Source organism: Haliotis asinina, chromosome 16 (genome assembly GCF_037392515.1).
Source record: "Haliotis asinina isolate JCU_RB_2024 chromosome 16, JCU_Hal_asi_v2, whole genome shotgun sequence".
NCBI lineage: Eukaryota > Metazoa > Mollusca > Gastropoda > Lepetellida > Haliotidae > Haliotis > Haliotis asinina.
In genome coordinates this window covers 4,815,598-4,830,147 of record NC_090295.1, presented here as the reverse complement: position 1 = coordinate 4,830,147, position 14,550 = coordinate 4,815,598, and the positions used below count along the sequence as shown (strand labels likewise).

At 42.5% G+C, this 14,550-nt stretch overlaps 1 protein-coding gene across 1 annotated transcript; it reads right to left on the bottom strand.

Annotated features, from left to right (window-relative positions):
• Positions 1-14,012, bottom strand: LOC137268960 (uncharacterized). Its single transcript, XM_067803585.1, has 3 exons — positions 13,926-14,012; positions 5,556-5,716; positions 1-4,706 (listed from the first exon to the last, which is right to left on the bottom strand). The coding sequence occupies exons 1-3, from the start codon at positions 14,010-14,012 to the stop codon at positions 2,108-2,110; spliced, it is 2,847 nt and encodes a 948-aa protein (XP_067659686.1). The 3' UTR covers positions 1-2,107.
• Between the last annotated feature and the right edge of the window lie 538 nt (positions 14,013-14,550).

The following is a 14,550-nucleotide window of genomic DNA, read 5'->3' as shown; positions in this document are numbered from 1 at the left end:
TGATACGGACAGATGATTACCATGTGTCGGGGTAGTGGGGTGGGGGTGGGGGTGGGGAAACGTCATACACGGAAGATAGAACATAGCTTACCATGTCACATGGTGTGAGTGGGGATGTTATGGACGGAAGATCGGCTTACCATGTTAATTACTGGATGACGTCATGAGCGGAAGATAGGCGTATCATGCCATTTGTTGGGGGACGTCATAAACACCGGAGATAGAAGATCGGCTTACCATGCCATTTGTTGGGGGACGTCATAAACACCGAAGATAGAAGATAGGCGTATCATGCCATTTGTTGGGGGACGTCATAAACACCGAAGGTAGAAGATCGGCTTACCATGCCATTTGTTGGGGGACGTCATAAACACCGAAGATAGAAGATAGGCGTATCATGCCATTTGTTGGGGGACGTCATAAACACCGAAGATAGAAGATAGGCGTATCATGCCATTTGTTGGGGGACGTCATAAACACCGAAGATAGAAGATCGGCGTATCATGCCATTTGTTGGGGGACGTCATAAACACCGAAGATAGAAGATAGGCGTATCATGCCAGTTGTTGGGGGACGTCATAAACACCGAAGATAGAAGATCGGCTTACCATGCCATTTGTTGGGGGACGTCATAAACACCGAAGATAGAAGATAGGCTTACCATGCCATTTGTTGGGGGACGTCATAAACACGGAAGACAGAAGATAGGCGTACCATATTAATTACTGGAGAACGTCAAGAGCGGAAGATCGGCTTACCATGCCATTTGTTGGGGGACGTCATAAACACGGAAGATAGAAGATAGGCGTACCATGTTAATTACTGGATGACGTCAAGAGCGGAAGATAGGCGTATCATGCCATTTGTAGGGGTGTCATGGACGGAAACTAGGGTTATCACGTCATTTTTTAAGGTGCGTCATGGACGGAAGTTGGGCTTACAATGTAGCTGGGTGGGGAGAGAGAGGGGGATGTCATGGACGGTAGATTGGCTAAACATTTGTCGGGGATGTCATGGACGGAAGATAGGCTTACCATTTGTCTGGACATATTATGGATGGCAGTTTGGGCAATCATTTTGGTCGAGGGATGTCATGGACAGCAGCTTGGGTAATCATTTGTCGGGACATATCATGGACGGCAGCTTGGGTAATCATTAGTCGAGGGATGTCATGGACGGCAGCTTGGGTAATCATTAGTCGAGGGATGTCATGGACGGCAGCTTGGGTAATCATTTGTCGAGGGATGTCATGGACGGATGCTTTAGGATTGCATGTAACTTTAATTGAAACAAGGGATTAGTTTAAGTTCATTGGATCTATTTTGGGGAAAACTGTTGCCAATGTTTAATACACACACACACACACACACACACACACACACACACACACACACACACACACACACACACACACACACAACACACGTACGCACGCACACACACATACAAACAAGCACGCGCCGATATGCATATGAGATCTATATGTATAACCAATGACTATATTAAGGGAGTATGAGAAAGTAGGAAACTATTTCCAGCGGCCTGTTTGAGCTGACGAGATCACTAATTTACATGCTTGTTCTTGATTCCCCGAGGAATATGATCCAAAAAAAGACGTGGAGTGTAACTCTGACTGCGTTAATACTGTCTTCTTGAAAAAAATCCCTTTTCTAAAATCAAATGTAATGAAATCAATTCCAGGCAATTCTTTGAAATGAAACAAAAATGGAATCTGGTAATTAATGTTAGACGTGTGCCATTTCACATACGGAACAAATCGATGTTCATGATGTTGATGACTGGTTTGCCTGGTCCAGACTCGATTATTTACAGACCGCCGCCATATGGCTGGAGTATTGCTGAGTGCGGTGAAAACCTAAACTCACTCACTCACCGAAGTGAGAATTGTCAGGGTCATCCAGAGAAAAAGGTAACACCCGAAGTTATTTCAAATCTAATGACACTTCACACTTTACGTATGTTTTGAAGCACAACATAGTTTTGGTCATATAATTTGATCACAGGTATGTTATGAAAAATGTTCCTGTAGAATCCACACTGTTTTATATGAACACCTTGGAGTCAAAGTCACACAAGTCCATAGCCCTCAGTCATCACACCCGGAAAGCATTCCAAACTTCCGGTATCTGTAAGGAGCTTCCGGGTGTTTGCGCATGTGCCAGTTCATGGCGTTTCGCTGACGACACCTATAGTCACAGAAGTCACACTTCAGCGGTTTTTCATCCTTGTGAATCAGCAAATGTACTTTAAGATGCCGCTCAGCTGCAAACTCCTTGTAACATCCGGGCCACGAGCACCGGTATGCCCGGATGTTGAAATGTTTCACACGAATGTGTTCTTGGAGGTGAAATTTCTTCATGAACTTCTTCTTGCATCCATCATACACACACGTGTATTCCTTCTTACTAGAAAACTCTTTCGCTAGTTCCAGTTCTTCCGGATTCATTTCGTCCTCATAATACCCTCTCTCTTTCTCTTCATGGGTTTCTTTATGAGCATCAAGACTCTTTTCAGTAAAAAACACCTTACTGCATTCGTCACAGCGATACTGATCTATCACTCTCTTCCCATCGCCGTGTACTTCTCTCCTATGTTCGCTGAGATCGGAGAAAGATTTCAAATGTTCGTTACACAGATCACATTGTAATGACTCCTTTTTAAGGTGACAACTGCTGTTGTAGTTTTCACTGCATCGCTCACACTGAAAGCTCTGAGGAGCATCCGGGTCCTCCCCAGCCTTGCCCTGAAGGAAACTGTAGTATTCCAAGCCACAGGTCAAACAGAAGAACTTCACCGGAACATGCTGTTGTTTGTGAGTCTGTTTCTCATCTGCTGGGACTATCTCATTGCACACTTTACAGTGGTACAGTTCGTGAAACATATTCTTTGACAGAGGGGAGTCATCCACTGTCGAGGTGGGAGACACAGTCACCCTTTCCAGAGGTTCTGGCGATGTGCGGTTCATGTCCGAAGTGCTGATCGGTGGAGATGGGTCAGGTTCAGGGTTAGCTTGTTCAGGAGCAGTCTTTAGTGAAGTCGTATGGGCTTTGTATCTTGATCCTCGGGGTCTTATTCTGAAAGATGTACATATGAAGTTCTCACCTGATTTTATAAGGTTGCTGGATTGTCGCTTTCTTGGTTTGATGTTGATCAGTGACTTAGAAGACAGGAGCATCTCCTGAAACATTGCACCGTTTGACCCTTTGGTTGTCGAAGTTCCTTGGTCTGGGGTTTCAGTGTGTTGAGATGCTGGGGTGGAATACTGGTCTGGCGTATCGAGCTGAAAGGACTTTGAATCCTGGGTTTCAGATAAAGTTTGATTTTTTTTTACTTTATCATCTTCATTTGAAGTGTCCGCTCCAATGCTGTGAGTGCTGAGTATTGACAGCATTGACCCATCGGCGGATATGGAGGCAGATTGGCTAGGGAGGGTTGTTGCTACTGGTGTATAGAGGTGGTCCTTCTTGGGCTTCTTCTCGGCAAGAAGGTGGGAAAGGACAGGAAGCTTGGGAGGTCGGCCCCTTTTCCGGACTGGCTTACCTAAAGCAGATATCGTAGCATTAGGGTACACCATCATCACAGACTGTGTTGTAGATGGTGAATGGGTTGCTGAGGTTGCTGGTGCTGATGACGTTGCTAATTCCAGTGCTGAAGTAACTGGCAGAAGAGTCATAGAGGGTTGTGTTGGAGGGGGAACTGGAGGCGATGGAAGATGAGCCTTGGTTCGAGATCGACGGCTCCAAGGAAGCTTCAGAATACTTGTATACACTCCAGGAAACATGGTGTTCTCAGCGACAACTTTCATTTCATTTGATCTCGCTGGTTTGGATGTCTTATTTCCTTTATTGACTGATCCTGGTTTTCTACCTCTCCTGGCAGGGACGTGTGGTTGTGGTTGAGGTTGCTGGGGCTGTTGCTGCAGCTGAAACTGCTGGAGCTGTTGCTGAGGCTGCGGAGGCGCAGGTTGCTGAGGCTGAGACTTTGGAGCTGCATGGACCTGGACCGGTACTGTCTGGAGAATGGGGATTGCTACTATCTGCTGACTACTGCTTGTTTCAACATTGATGTTGCTCGTCATAACCCCTTGGCCACCCTCAACGTTGGTGACTGTCGGCAACTGCATTGACATCTGCATCGGCATCATAATGTTACACTCATTCTTGTCACCGCTCAGGGAAAATGTTCCTGTGCCAGGGACGGCCGATGACATCACGACCCGGCATTGGTTCGGCATGGCAGACGTCATAACTAGCCCCCCTTGACCGGAAACGTGAGACATGATGACGTCAGATGTCATTACCGGTGACGTCATCATCACACAAGCAGACGCAGACGACACTGTAGGAGAAGCTGTACCCCTCTCTCCTCCAATCAGCTTTCTCTCTAGCTGCCCAGCAAAGGTCTTCTTGTCTTGACCTATGCCATCATCTGGGGTTGACCGTTCCGACTTCACAACAACTGACAGGTCCAAGGGCTGATCTGTGCCAGATCCAAGAGGGCTGTCACAGCCATGATCTACAAAGCCACTATCCACGAGCGGAGAGCTGTGATTCACCTCCAAGTCAAACATACTTCTCTCGGAGGAGTCCTTCATAACCTGCTTGTCGTCCACAACTGGTGACGCGGGACTCTCTTTTTGCCTCTCCTCCACGTGAGGTCTATGCCATGACGACCGTGCTGGCAATCTGAAGAAGAGGAGATATATGTAGGTTAACGTCACTGGGGGTGGGTTTTGTCATAGTAAGATGACGTCACAAGGGTTTGTCATTGTAATATGACGTCACTTGGATTTGCTGTAATAAGATGGTATCACTGGGGGTTTGTCATAATAAGATGACGTCAGCTGATAAGGGTTTTGGGTTTGTCACTAAGATGACTTCACTGACTTCACAGTACAATGACGTCACTGGGGTTGTCATAGTAAGATGACGTCACTAGAGTACAAGTCATTGGTACAAGCTTTCAGCTAGTGAGTGCGTGAATTAAGTTTTAAGCTGCAGTATTCCACCTATATGGCTGCTGTCATTTTATATATAAGTAAAGTCAAGAAGTCATTTGATTATAAATATCATCATATGATATGTATATAGCGAACAGCGAACACATCAACGCAACTAGTACATGCACAAGGCGCTGTTAGTTTCTCCCTTTGTTCACGGGATATCAATCTCAACGGCACATCGTATTTTCAGTCTCAGTATACAACTCTTGATGCCTCTAGGCGCACCGAGTTCATTGTGGCTTTCTCATTCTGACGAGTTCCACAGCTGGGTGGACAGGCACACACAGTACTTTGTCCAAGTTCATTACACGTCCTGTACCTGCAACTAGGTGTTTGCACGTATTCATGGTGTTTGAAGTCATTTTAAGCAGTATTTCAGTTATTTCCCAGTGACTTTACGTCTTTGGTGAAACCTACGAACACAGATGAAAGACCTATAAACATAACGTGCAAGCCGGTTTCGATCTATGATCATATACAGCATCCTGGAGTACCTAAGGGAAGCCACTCTGCCCATCTCGTGTCCACTGACCTGTGATAGTCGTTGAGGAGGTTCCTCATGAGGGTGGTGGTGTCCAGGTTCGTCACGTGTTTCAGCTGCTCAAAGTCCTTGAATATGTCGGAGGGTATCTCGATGGCCTGTCCCGGGTGTGGAGCAGGAGAGGACCTCTCCTCCCCCTCGTCCTCACACGCCTGAAACATCAAATAACATATCGGGCTATCCGTATTTATTTGTAAATTTATATCAAATATTTTAAATATAACAAGATGTTGAAAGATGAATCTGCACTGGGATATTTACTCAAGGGCATGAAATTCTCTTACATAAACATTAATTTCTCTTACATAAGGACATGAATTTCTCTTACATAAGGACATGAATTTCTCAGTGGCGGGGAAAACATGGATGTTCAAGCATTTTCAATTTCTTTGGAAGAAATTGAGAAATGGCGGGGTGTGTAACACGGAGAAACATAGGGAGAGTCTAATCTCTTAAGGAACAACGAGGCAGTTTAAATTGTTGGAACTTACACACTTTTTATAAACCTTTTGTATCCAGTAAATAAGGCCAAGACGTTATATAGCGTCTTCAAAAACACCATTGTATCCTTCGTTGGAAACATACATTTCCATGAAGCCGATATAACAGTACATAACAGGAAATATATCCTGGACAAAGATAGTTAAGGATATATGTAAATTTTTGACATTATGAATAATGATCTATTTATTCATTGACACACTGATGAAATATCAATCATTAAAATACCAATATCTCTAACTTATTTTGTCCAGCATATGTTTACGTATGTAGCTTGTATAAAGCAGAAAGTTATCTCCGTGCCCTTAAAGACGGGGCAGTGGGGCATTCTCTTCCCATAGAGGTTACTTGTCATATCTTCCTACGTAGGAAGATATGACTAGTAACTTCTGGGGCGAGAATGGCGGTTGTGTAGCCCAGCGGTTAATGTGCTCGTCACGCCGATGCTCATGGTTCGATTCTCCATATGGGTACAATGTGTTAAGCCCATTTTGGTGGCCCCCGCCGTGATGTTGCTGGAATATTGCTGGAATATTTGCTAAACACATTCAACCTTTCTACCGCGTCGAAACGTTAGACTTAAGGAAGGCACGGCAACTGATCAAATGTAAGGAGTCCAATGTAAATCGTGTGTAAAATGGTCCACTGCACCAACCACAGCACCAACTATAGTCTGGCAAAAAATGTTTCAGAACGGTGTTTGGTAACTTTACTTGAAAACTGTAATTGGTATGAGACTTTATAATTCTTCTACAATTGAGGATTTTAAATTGTCATAATTTATCACTCGATAATAAGTAAGTTGTCTATAGTACCTGTCATTATTTCAAGTCACAACACCACCTCACGTGTCAAGGGTGTTGAGCTACTTACAGCGACCCGGTCATGCAAATAGGCAGGTCACAGGTCAAATCCTTACGTTATGCTCGGCAGATCATGTCACGTGAATTCGAGCACGTGCATTGCACGAACTGCACACACATCTACACATAGGGAAATGTCCACATCCAGTTTGTCGGCTGGCGCAAAAGATATTATTAGAAAAATCTATATTTATTTCAAATGAGAAAGTGAAAGGGGTCGTCCATTTGTAGCTCCTGAAAAGTATTTCAAACGGACCCAATATGCCTTGGATCTCTCAAAGGGCGTGTTGAGAGGAATTATCCATGCCTCGTCTACGGACATTCCAGGGACCATCTCAAGAGTTGGTAGGAAATTAAAACTGGATAGTTTTGATCAAAGGCTTGCCAGAGACACAATTAGAAAACTAACACGTCAAAATGAGCATGTGTCGGTACGGCGATTGAAACAAATCCTTGCTCAAGACCGCCAGCTTGATGTCTCTCGTTATGCTATTTGCAAATTGTTGCTGGAATTTGGTTACAAATATAAAGGTGTTCAGGGGATAAAAACTCGCCATGCGTGAACGGCATGACATCGTAAAATCAAGAATAAATTACTTGAGAACAATTAGAAAAAAATGCGATGATGGTTACGAACCGGTGTATTTAGACGAGACATGGGCAAATGCCTCCCATACAGGATCTTACCAATAGCAGCATCCTGACCAGCTGATAGAGGACGGACACTTATAATTCTGCATGCTGGCTCACACAAAGGATTTCTGCCTGGGTGTGATTAGGTATTTAAATCTAAGTCCACCGACGGGAGAGACTACCATACGGAAATGAACGGGGCTTTACAGAGTATGTAGAAGAACAACTGATCACAGCCCTTCCAGAAATGTCCTTGGTTGTAATGGACAATGCTCCATACCACAACTGACGTGAGTCCGACAATCGGTGTCCAACATCCAATTGTCGTACAGCAGAGATTATTGAATGGCTTGTCAGAAACAACATCGTAAGACCTGACAAAGTAACGAAACCAGTGTTGTATGAGCTTGTGTTACAGCACAAACCACCACCTTCCTATGACATCGACAATATGTTGAAGAACGCCGGTCACGAGATTCTACGACTACCGCCATATCATTGCGATTTGAATCCAATTGAACTGATATGCGGGATATCAAGGGGAAGGTATCACGCTACAACACGACATTCAAGTTATCTGACGTTGAAAAAATTGTTCACACGGCAATAGGGGAAATTGATATCAGTCGGTGGGAAGCCTGTGTCAAACATGTATTGGTAGTTGAAAATGAGTACAGGAAACTAGATGCTATTAGAGAAGAGACCATCCCATCAATCTTAATTGAATCAGATTCTGACCTGTCCGAAAAAGATATGCTTTGTGATTGAAAAATCTAGAAAAATTCGAGGAAAACAAGTAAGTGATCAACCCCCAAAATACAAACCAAAGACCCACTTCAGTAATGTGTACATGCATAGTTTCACAGAAATGTGATTAATGGACTGTGAATAATGTCTAGAAAATAAACCTGTCCCCTAACTACTTCCAAGCTCAATCAGCTCAATTTTCATGGAAACTAGACAAAATTCTCCGTTATTTACATGTGCGTGAAAAGACATCGCAATGGCAATTTGAAAACATCATATAAATTATGTGACATATTTGACTTTGAGATGACCCCTTCTGCTCTACACCGGTATTGACACCGTTAACGAATGCAAAATGCACGTGCTTTAAGTCACGTGACATGGTCTGCCGAGCATAACGTAAGGATTTGACCTGTGACCTGCCTATTTGCATGACCGGGTCGCTGTTCCGGTAAGTAGCTCAACACCCTTGACACGTGAGGTGGTGTTGTGACTTGAAATGATGACAGCTCTCATAGACAACTTTCTTATTATCGAGTGATAAATTATGACAATTAAAACCCTCCATGGTTGAAGAATTATAAAGCCTCATACCAAACTGGAAACGGATAGCACTTATAGTTTTCAAGTAAAGTTACCAAACACCGCCCTGAAACATTTTCTGCCAGACTATACAACACCGCTTAAACCTGGACTTTTTCCGCTAGATAGGGGGACATGATTCTTCAAACGGCAAGTATGCCACGAGATTCGTTTCATATGCTATCCTTTATTCATTATTCAAAACATTGTGCTTGTTTCCCGGATCTGTCTAGCAAGTGTACGTCGGCACTAATGAATTTCATATACTGTAAATCACGATTTTTGTGCGTCACGATATTTTGCGAGTGGCGACCAACAGACGTTTTTGCGTCACGATATTTTTGCCTAATTCTCAAAACATAGTTTAGTTTGACAGTTTCAAAGCTTACTTGCATCTGAAAGTTCTAACTGAAGTAAATCCAATCACATATTAAAGTGAACAAGACAATTCTTCTACACCTGACAACACGAAAACTCGACGCGAAGTCAAGCGAAAAAGAAGTAATAACCACTATTCTCCTGAGACTCGGGCAAAAGTTGCAAAATATGCATCTGAACACGGCAATACGAGAGCTGCTAAACACTTTAGCAAACTTTTGGATGTTGGGAAAAAAACCTTGGGGAAAGTGCTGTCAGATTTATGAAGAAATCCTACCTGATGGCTAAGTCTAACGACAAAACAGCAGAACTGACTGAACTAGTACATCAAAGACGAGGCAAACCTTTACTGTTAGGTGGATTGGACAATCTTTTAAATTTCATGATTTTCAAAATATTGCTGAGTGCGGCGTTAAACTAAAATCACTTACTCAGTCACTCACTAATTCACTCATTCAAACTAGTTATGTTTTGGATACGACAAATCGAAAAGCTACGCACGAAAAGAATTGCCTAACTTTGTCGAAACTACCCACGACTGTAGTGCGAATCCCTTTTGTTTCATAATGTGTCAGCACAATGACTGCTCGCCTGTCTCGCCAAAACATAAATGTCTACTACATCCATTAACTGAATCATTGAAAATGCAGCTCACAGTGTCGTTAGACTCAAGCCAGGTACTTTACTTAACACAACAATACTAGGTTTAACAATACTAAGTGACTGATGTTTACAGTGACAGTAATAATAATTGACCATTTTTATAGCGTTGTACTCCACGACGTACTCCACTGCTCTAAGTGTACACAACATAATAAACATTATTACCCCAATAATACCCCCAATAGCCTGTGGGACGCTGGACGGTTAATGGTCACATGACTTATCCCACCGGGTACCCATTTTCTTCAGAATTAACAGCGGCGATTTTAAACAAACCCACTTGCTTAAAGTGAGATCACGTACATATTAGTCGTGTGAGAACAGAAGTCCTAGAATTTATAAGAGCATGAATAACTACCAACAGACTTCTATGTCTTAATATGACCCCGATACGTCAAACGTTCTCCAGACTTTTACTAGTCGAAAACAGTCCCCGAAGTCCGCGCGCCGACTGAAGGTCCCAAACACTACTATAATTCTCATATACATTGCCATCCAAAATACACATAATTTGTTTCGTTTCGTTTTTATTACCATTAACATGGATGCGAGTTTCCTTTTCACGGCAGTGTACGTACTTTCGATTTGTAAGTAACGAATTCTTGAAGAAAGCAATATTTGTGATTTTAAAGTTATTTATTCACATTTGTCAGAGTGTACGTCGGTGGAAAGTCAATTATGAAAAAGGATTCACTGTCATAATAATAAGATGAGGCATGACATCATCAGCCGCCACTACATAACCCACAATGTATTCTGGGACATAGGAACATTCTCTTTATCCTCACAGAGCTGCCTCTGTATCTACCAAGCATGTCTTCCGCGATACAGCACTCAACCGTGACGGACAATCTCTTAAGGCGTGATTAGTAACATAATATCTGTAATATCCTTCTGGGACTAATTCCTGAAACACAGTAACTGCCTATCATTTATAAACACAGTTTGAAAAAAAAGTCGCTTTCTTTCATCAACGTATTCATACGCCTAAAGACGTTTACAATATTTGACATCACTGGAAATAATTTACAGGGAAAGGAAAACGTTGCCTTTACTAAATTCGAAAAACATTGCCAGCGAGTGAGCTTTCCTGCCATGGTTTTATCTTCATAAAGCGGCACAAAACAATACTCACTCTACTAGGACCAGATTTTCTCTGGAGCAAAACGTTACTGACGTTACATCTAACTGTATCTCTAAACAGTCGGAGTACATATGCACTGATGCAGTCGATAGGAACGCCCTTGCACCCGTACAGCGAAGCACTCCCTTTATCAAATTTCCATGTGAAACATTAATTCGAATTGTGAAAATATGCTGAACCATTTTTATATGTACAGCGGGTTTTCGTGGACATAATGAGTGACCATCTGATACAAGTATGGCATTTTGTTTCAATTGATTCTCGGTGGAACCCGTGGATGTTGCTTCGCATGTGACTGGCATCTGGGTTTACATAAACTTCCCACATGGAGTATCGAACCCAGGACTTCGGCGTGCAGAAGTTACAGTTTTACCCACTCGACAACCTCTCTAAGTCAGAGTCCTCTTATCTCACTCCATTAACAACCGAGGGTGTCCCTTGGACTGCCGTGCACCATGGTCCTCGACGCCGAAATCATATTGTGTCACTGTTTCGTCAGTAATAAATAATAACCTCAAGAAATCAAAATATAAAGAAAAGAAGATTCTGAGACAAGACAAACCTAATGTATTTTTCCACCGTGATTTGCTATAGTGAGTGAGCGTACTTTTACGCCGCACGGTGCAATATTCCAGGTATGTTGCGGGTAGTGTTTTACTGTAGCAGTTGTGATGTGTGGGGTTGTGAATGGTTGTCAGATTATGACGATGTAGACTGGAAAGCACACAAACACCAAAATACATGAAGTGGGTTGTGTGATGTGATGGAGGGTCTGGTTACAGCAACAACGAGGCGGTGTTGGACATTGTCCAGGGACACAGTTATCGCCATACACATGTAACGTACCTCACAAAACCTATATATATGCAGGCCAACATACGCCAAACAGAACACATAACACAATGTGTTAAATGCCTGCTTCTCTCTTAAATATCGACAACTGTGATGTGTTCTAGGTTTGACACAAATATAATGATGTATGACTCAACACTATATTAACTAATTACAATTTGTGATACCATCCCTGTTCAGGCATTTAGCATATCAAAGCCAGAGCAAACTCATTACAGAAATATATTCCTCAAATTCAACTCTCACCTTTGCTCTCCTCGTTCAAAATTATTCACACACAAAGCGATTTAATAATAAACAAAATCAATTTTTTGCAATGAAATAGGTAGCACTGCAATGGAAGACAGAAGAATTGTATTCGTACACTCTGCCAACTAATTAACAGCAATAATTAAACCCTGTAAAGCAGCGCCGCTTAACATGAGCAATGCTTCATACAAAACAACAGCCAGCCCAGCCCAAAACGAACATTCAATTTGCCAATTTCCCGAGTAGGTAAACATCTTTCAAATAGCAGTTCATAAATAGAGGAATATAAATAGACTATAAACCAGTTGCTATAAGTGCCTGCGTGCATTCCGATGCTATATGATGAAATAGAGCCAGGGTCGGCGCTTCCCTTATAAGGAAGTGCACAGAGAGAGTTATCTCATAGTATTACTGTTGGGAACGGAAACAGAACATCTCCGCAGGTCGCCCCTATCAACGGACCTCGTTGGAATTTTGTATGTAACCTTTTTCGTGTTTTGGATTATTTTCTTAGAGGTTTAAATTACAAGCCGGAAGTTGAACCGAAACACTTTCCGTCAGAATGGCACAGACCTGCAAGTCGGGAACATTAAAGGACAGGAGGCATAATTGGAAATGGAGAAGTGACGCAGTAATTTAATTGACATAGCGGATCTTTTACGATAGAGGTTAATTCCCTGCCATTTCCCCTTGACCGCTTGATAAGTTCCACATGCACATATCACCCCCTCCCTGGTTGACAGGCCGCACCCCATGGCTTTTCCAGCGTGGGGGATTGTAAACAATGAATGGACGTCTTGCATCGGCATGGTATAAACACAACAAACGAGCTCGATCACAACCAGATTTTAAATGTTTTACAATAAAAATAAAACGTGCACTAAACGCCTCGAGGTGTTCATGCCTTTAACAGCGTAAATAAATTCAAAGATTACTTTATATTGATATATTCCCCCTAAAAATGTCAAGTATATTTGTGGGAGTAGTGATAGCAGATACCAGATGGGGGTGAAATGCTTCTGGTGAAACGGTTACTGAGTCAAACTGACAAGAATATTGACAAAAACTCTACAGTTTCGACTACAATGCTTTAAATATTAAATATTTAGATGACGATGAATTTAGTTCATTGCAAACACACCTAGAAGGTACTGGCAAGTAGACGGACATAAACAAATAACCTTACACATCTAGTATAGACGTAAATAATCCTGCTATTGGCTTCCTGGGTTTTTTTTCAACTCAGTGCACGTGCGTTGTAGTATCTGCGTGTTATTCAATGATACATGCTTCGAAGAGTGCGGACTGGTGGCGTCATAGTGAATGATTCAGTTTCCGTATTTTTTAAACTTCAAGCAATTGAAAATAATTCAAAATAAATTAATATGGCGAAATGTGAATCAGAGAAACTTCCGTAATTTCCTATGTAGTACACAATTACAATTACTAGTACATGTAGTTATTTGTTCGATCATTACGAACACAACAGAACAGGCTGTTGACTTGTAAATTTCAACAGTGTGTATGTCAACAATTACCTCACGTTCACCACAGATTGAATAAATGTCATACTATAATTATATGTATTCATGATTATCAAATTCGCTATTATTCGCTCCAAACACACGTGATCACGTGGATGATATACACAATATCGCTGGCAACTTAATATCAGGTGATGTCAATTTCACGTGATGTGCATATCATGTACATTTCAGCCTGACACGGTGTTGATAGTAGGGTACTTACCGACTGTGTGGGAGAGTGATCATAGGTGTGAGGTCCATTTCGCCAATGCTTATTCGTAGGTCGGGCACTTTTCCGCCTGTGAGACATGGCCACACTCTCAGAATAATCCCAGGCCAAACTTCAAACACATCCTTCCGTTCTCAAAGTATCCTCTCGCATTTTCTGGCGAAACACAAGAATTTCTTCAGATGCCCGACATATCCAAATTAACTGCTCCCAACTTCAGGATATGAGTCGACACGCATGAAGTTAGCTTGAACTCCACAACACAAACTTTTCCGATTCTATCTAAAGTAATGTGCCCCCAAACCCTTGCCATCTCCATGGCAACGGGAGTTTTATTTTCGCCAAGCCTCGCATGCATTTCCAAATTGGTAAGAAATAGGCCAAACGAGAGTACCCTGCCCATATATGGACGTGTTAAACACAGCCGGATCCCCTTTCAACAAATGCTACCTTTTCAGCATGGAGAGCTCCCCTCCCGTAACCGATGGAATGGTAACTGTGACCTCGTTATAACGCTAGTGATGGGATGGTTTCGTTAAAGCGTGTAGTAACTGCGATTCATTGTTGTTTGGGAGACGTGGTTGGCTTGGGATGCTGAAAGATGGTTTTATTGGCACGA

Coding starts and splice junctions, on each gene's coding strand:
- LOC137268960 (XM_067803585.1), bottom strand. CDS start 14,012: ATGTCTCACAGGCGGAAAAGTGCCCGACCTACGAATAAGCATTGGCGA. Junction 5,717..13,925: donor ATCACTCTCCCACACAGTCG/GTAAGTACCCTA, acceptor TTGATGTTTCAG/GCGTGTGAGGACGAGGGGGA. Junction 4,707..5,555: donor CTCCTCAACGACTATCACAG/GTCAGTGGACAC, acceptor CCTCTTCTTCAG/ATTGCCAGCACGGTCGTCAT.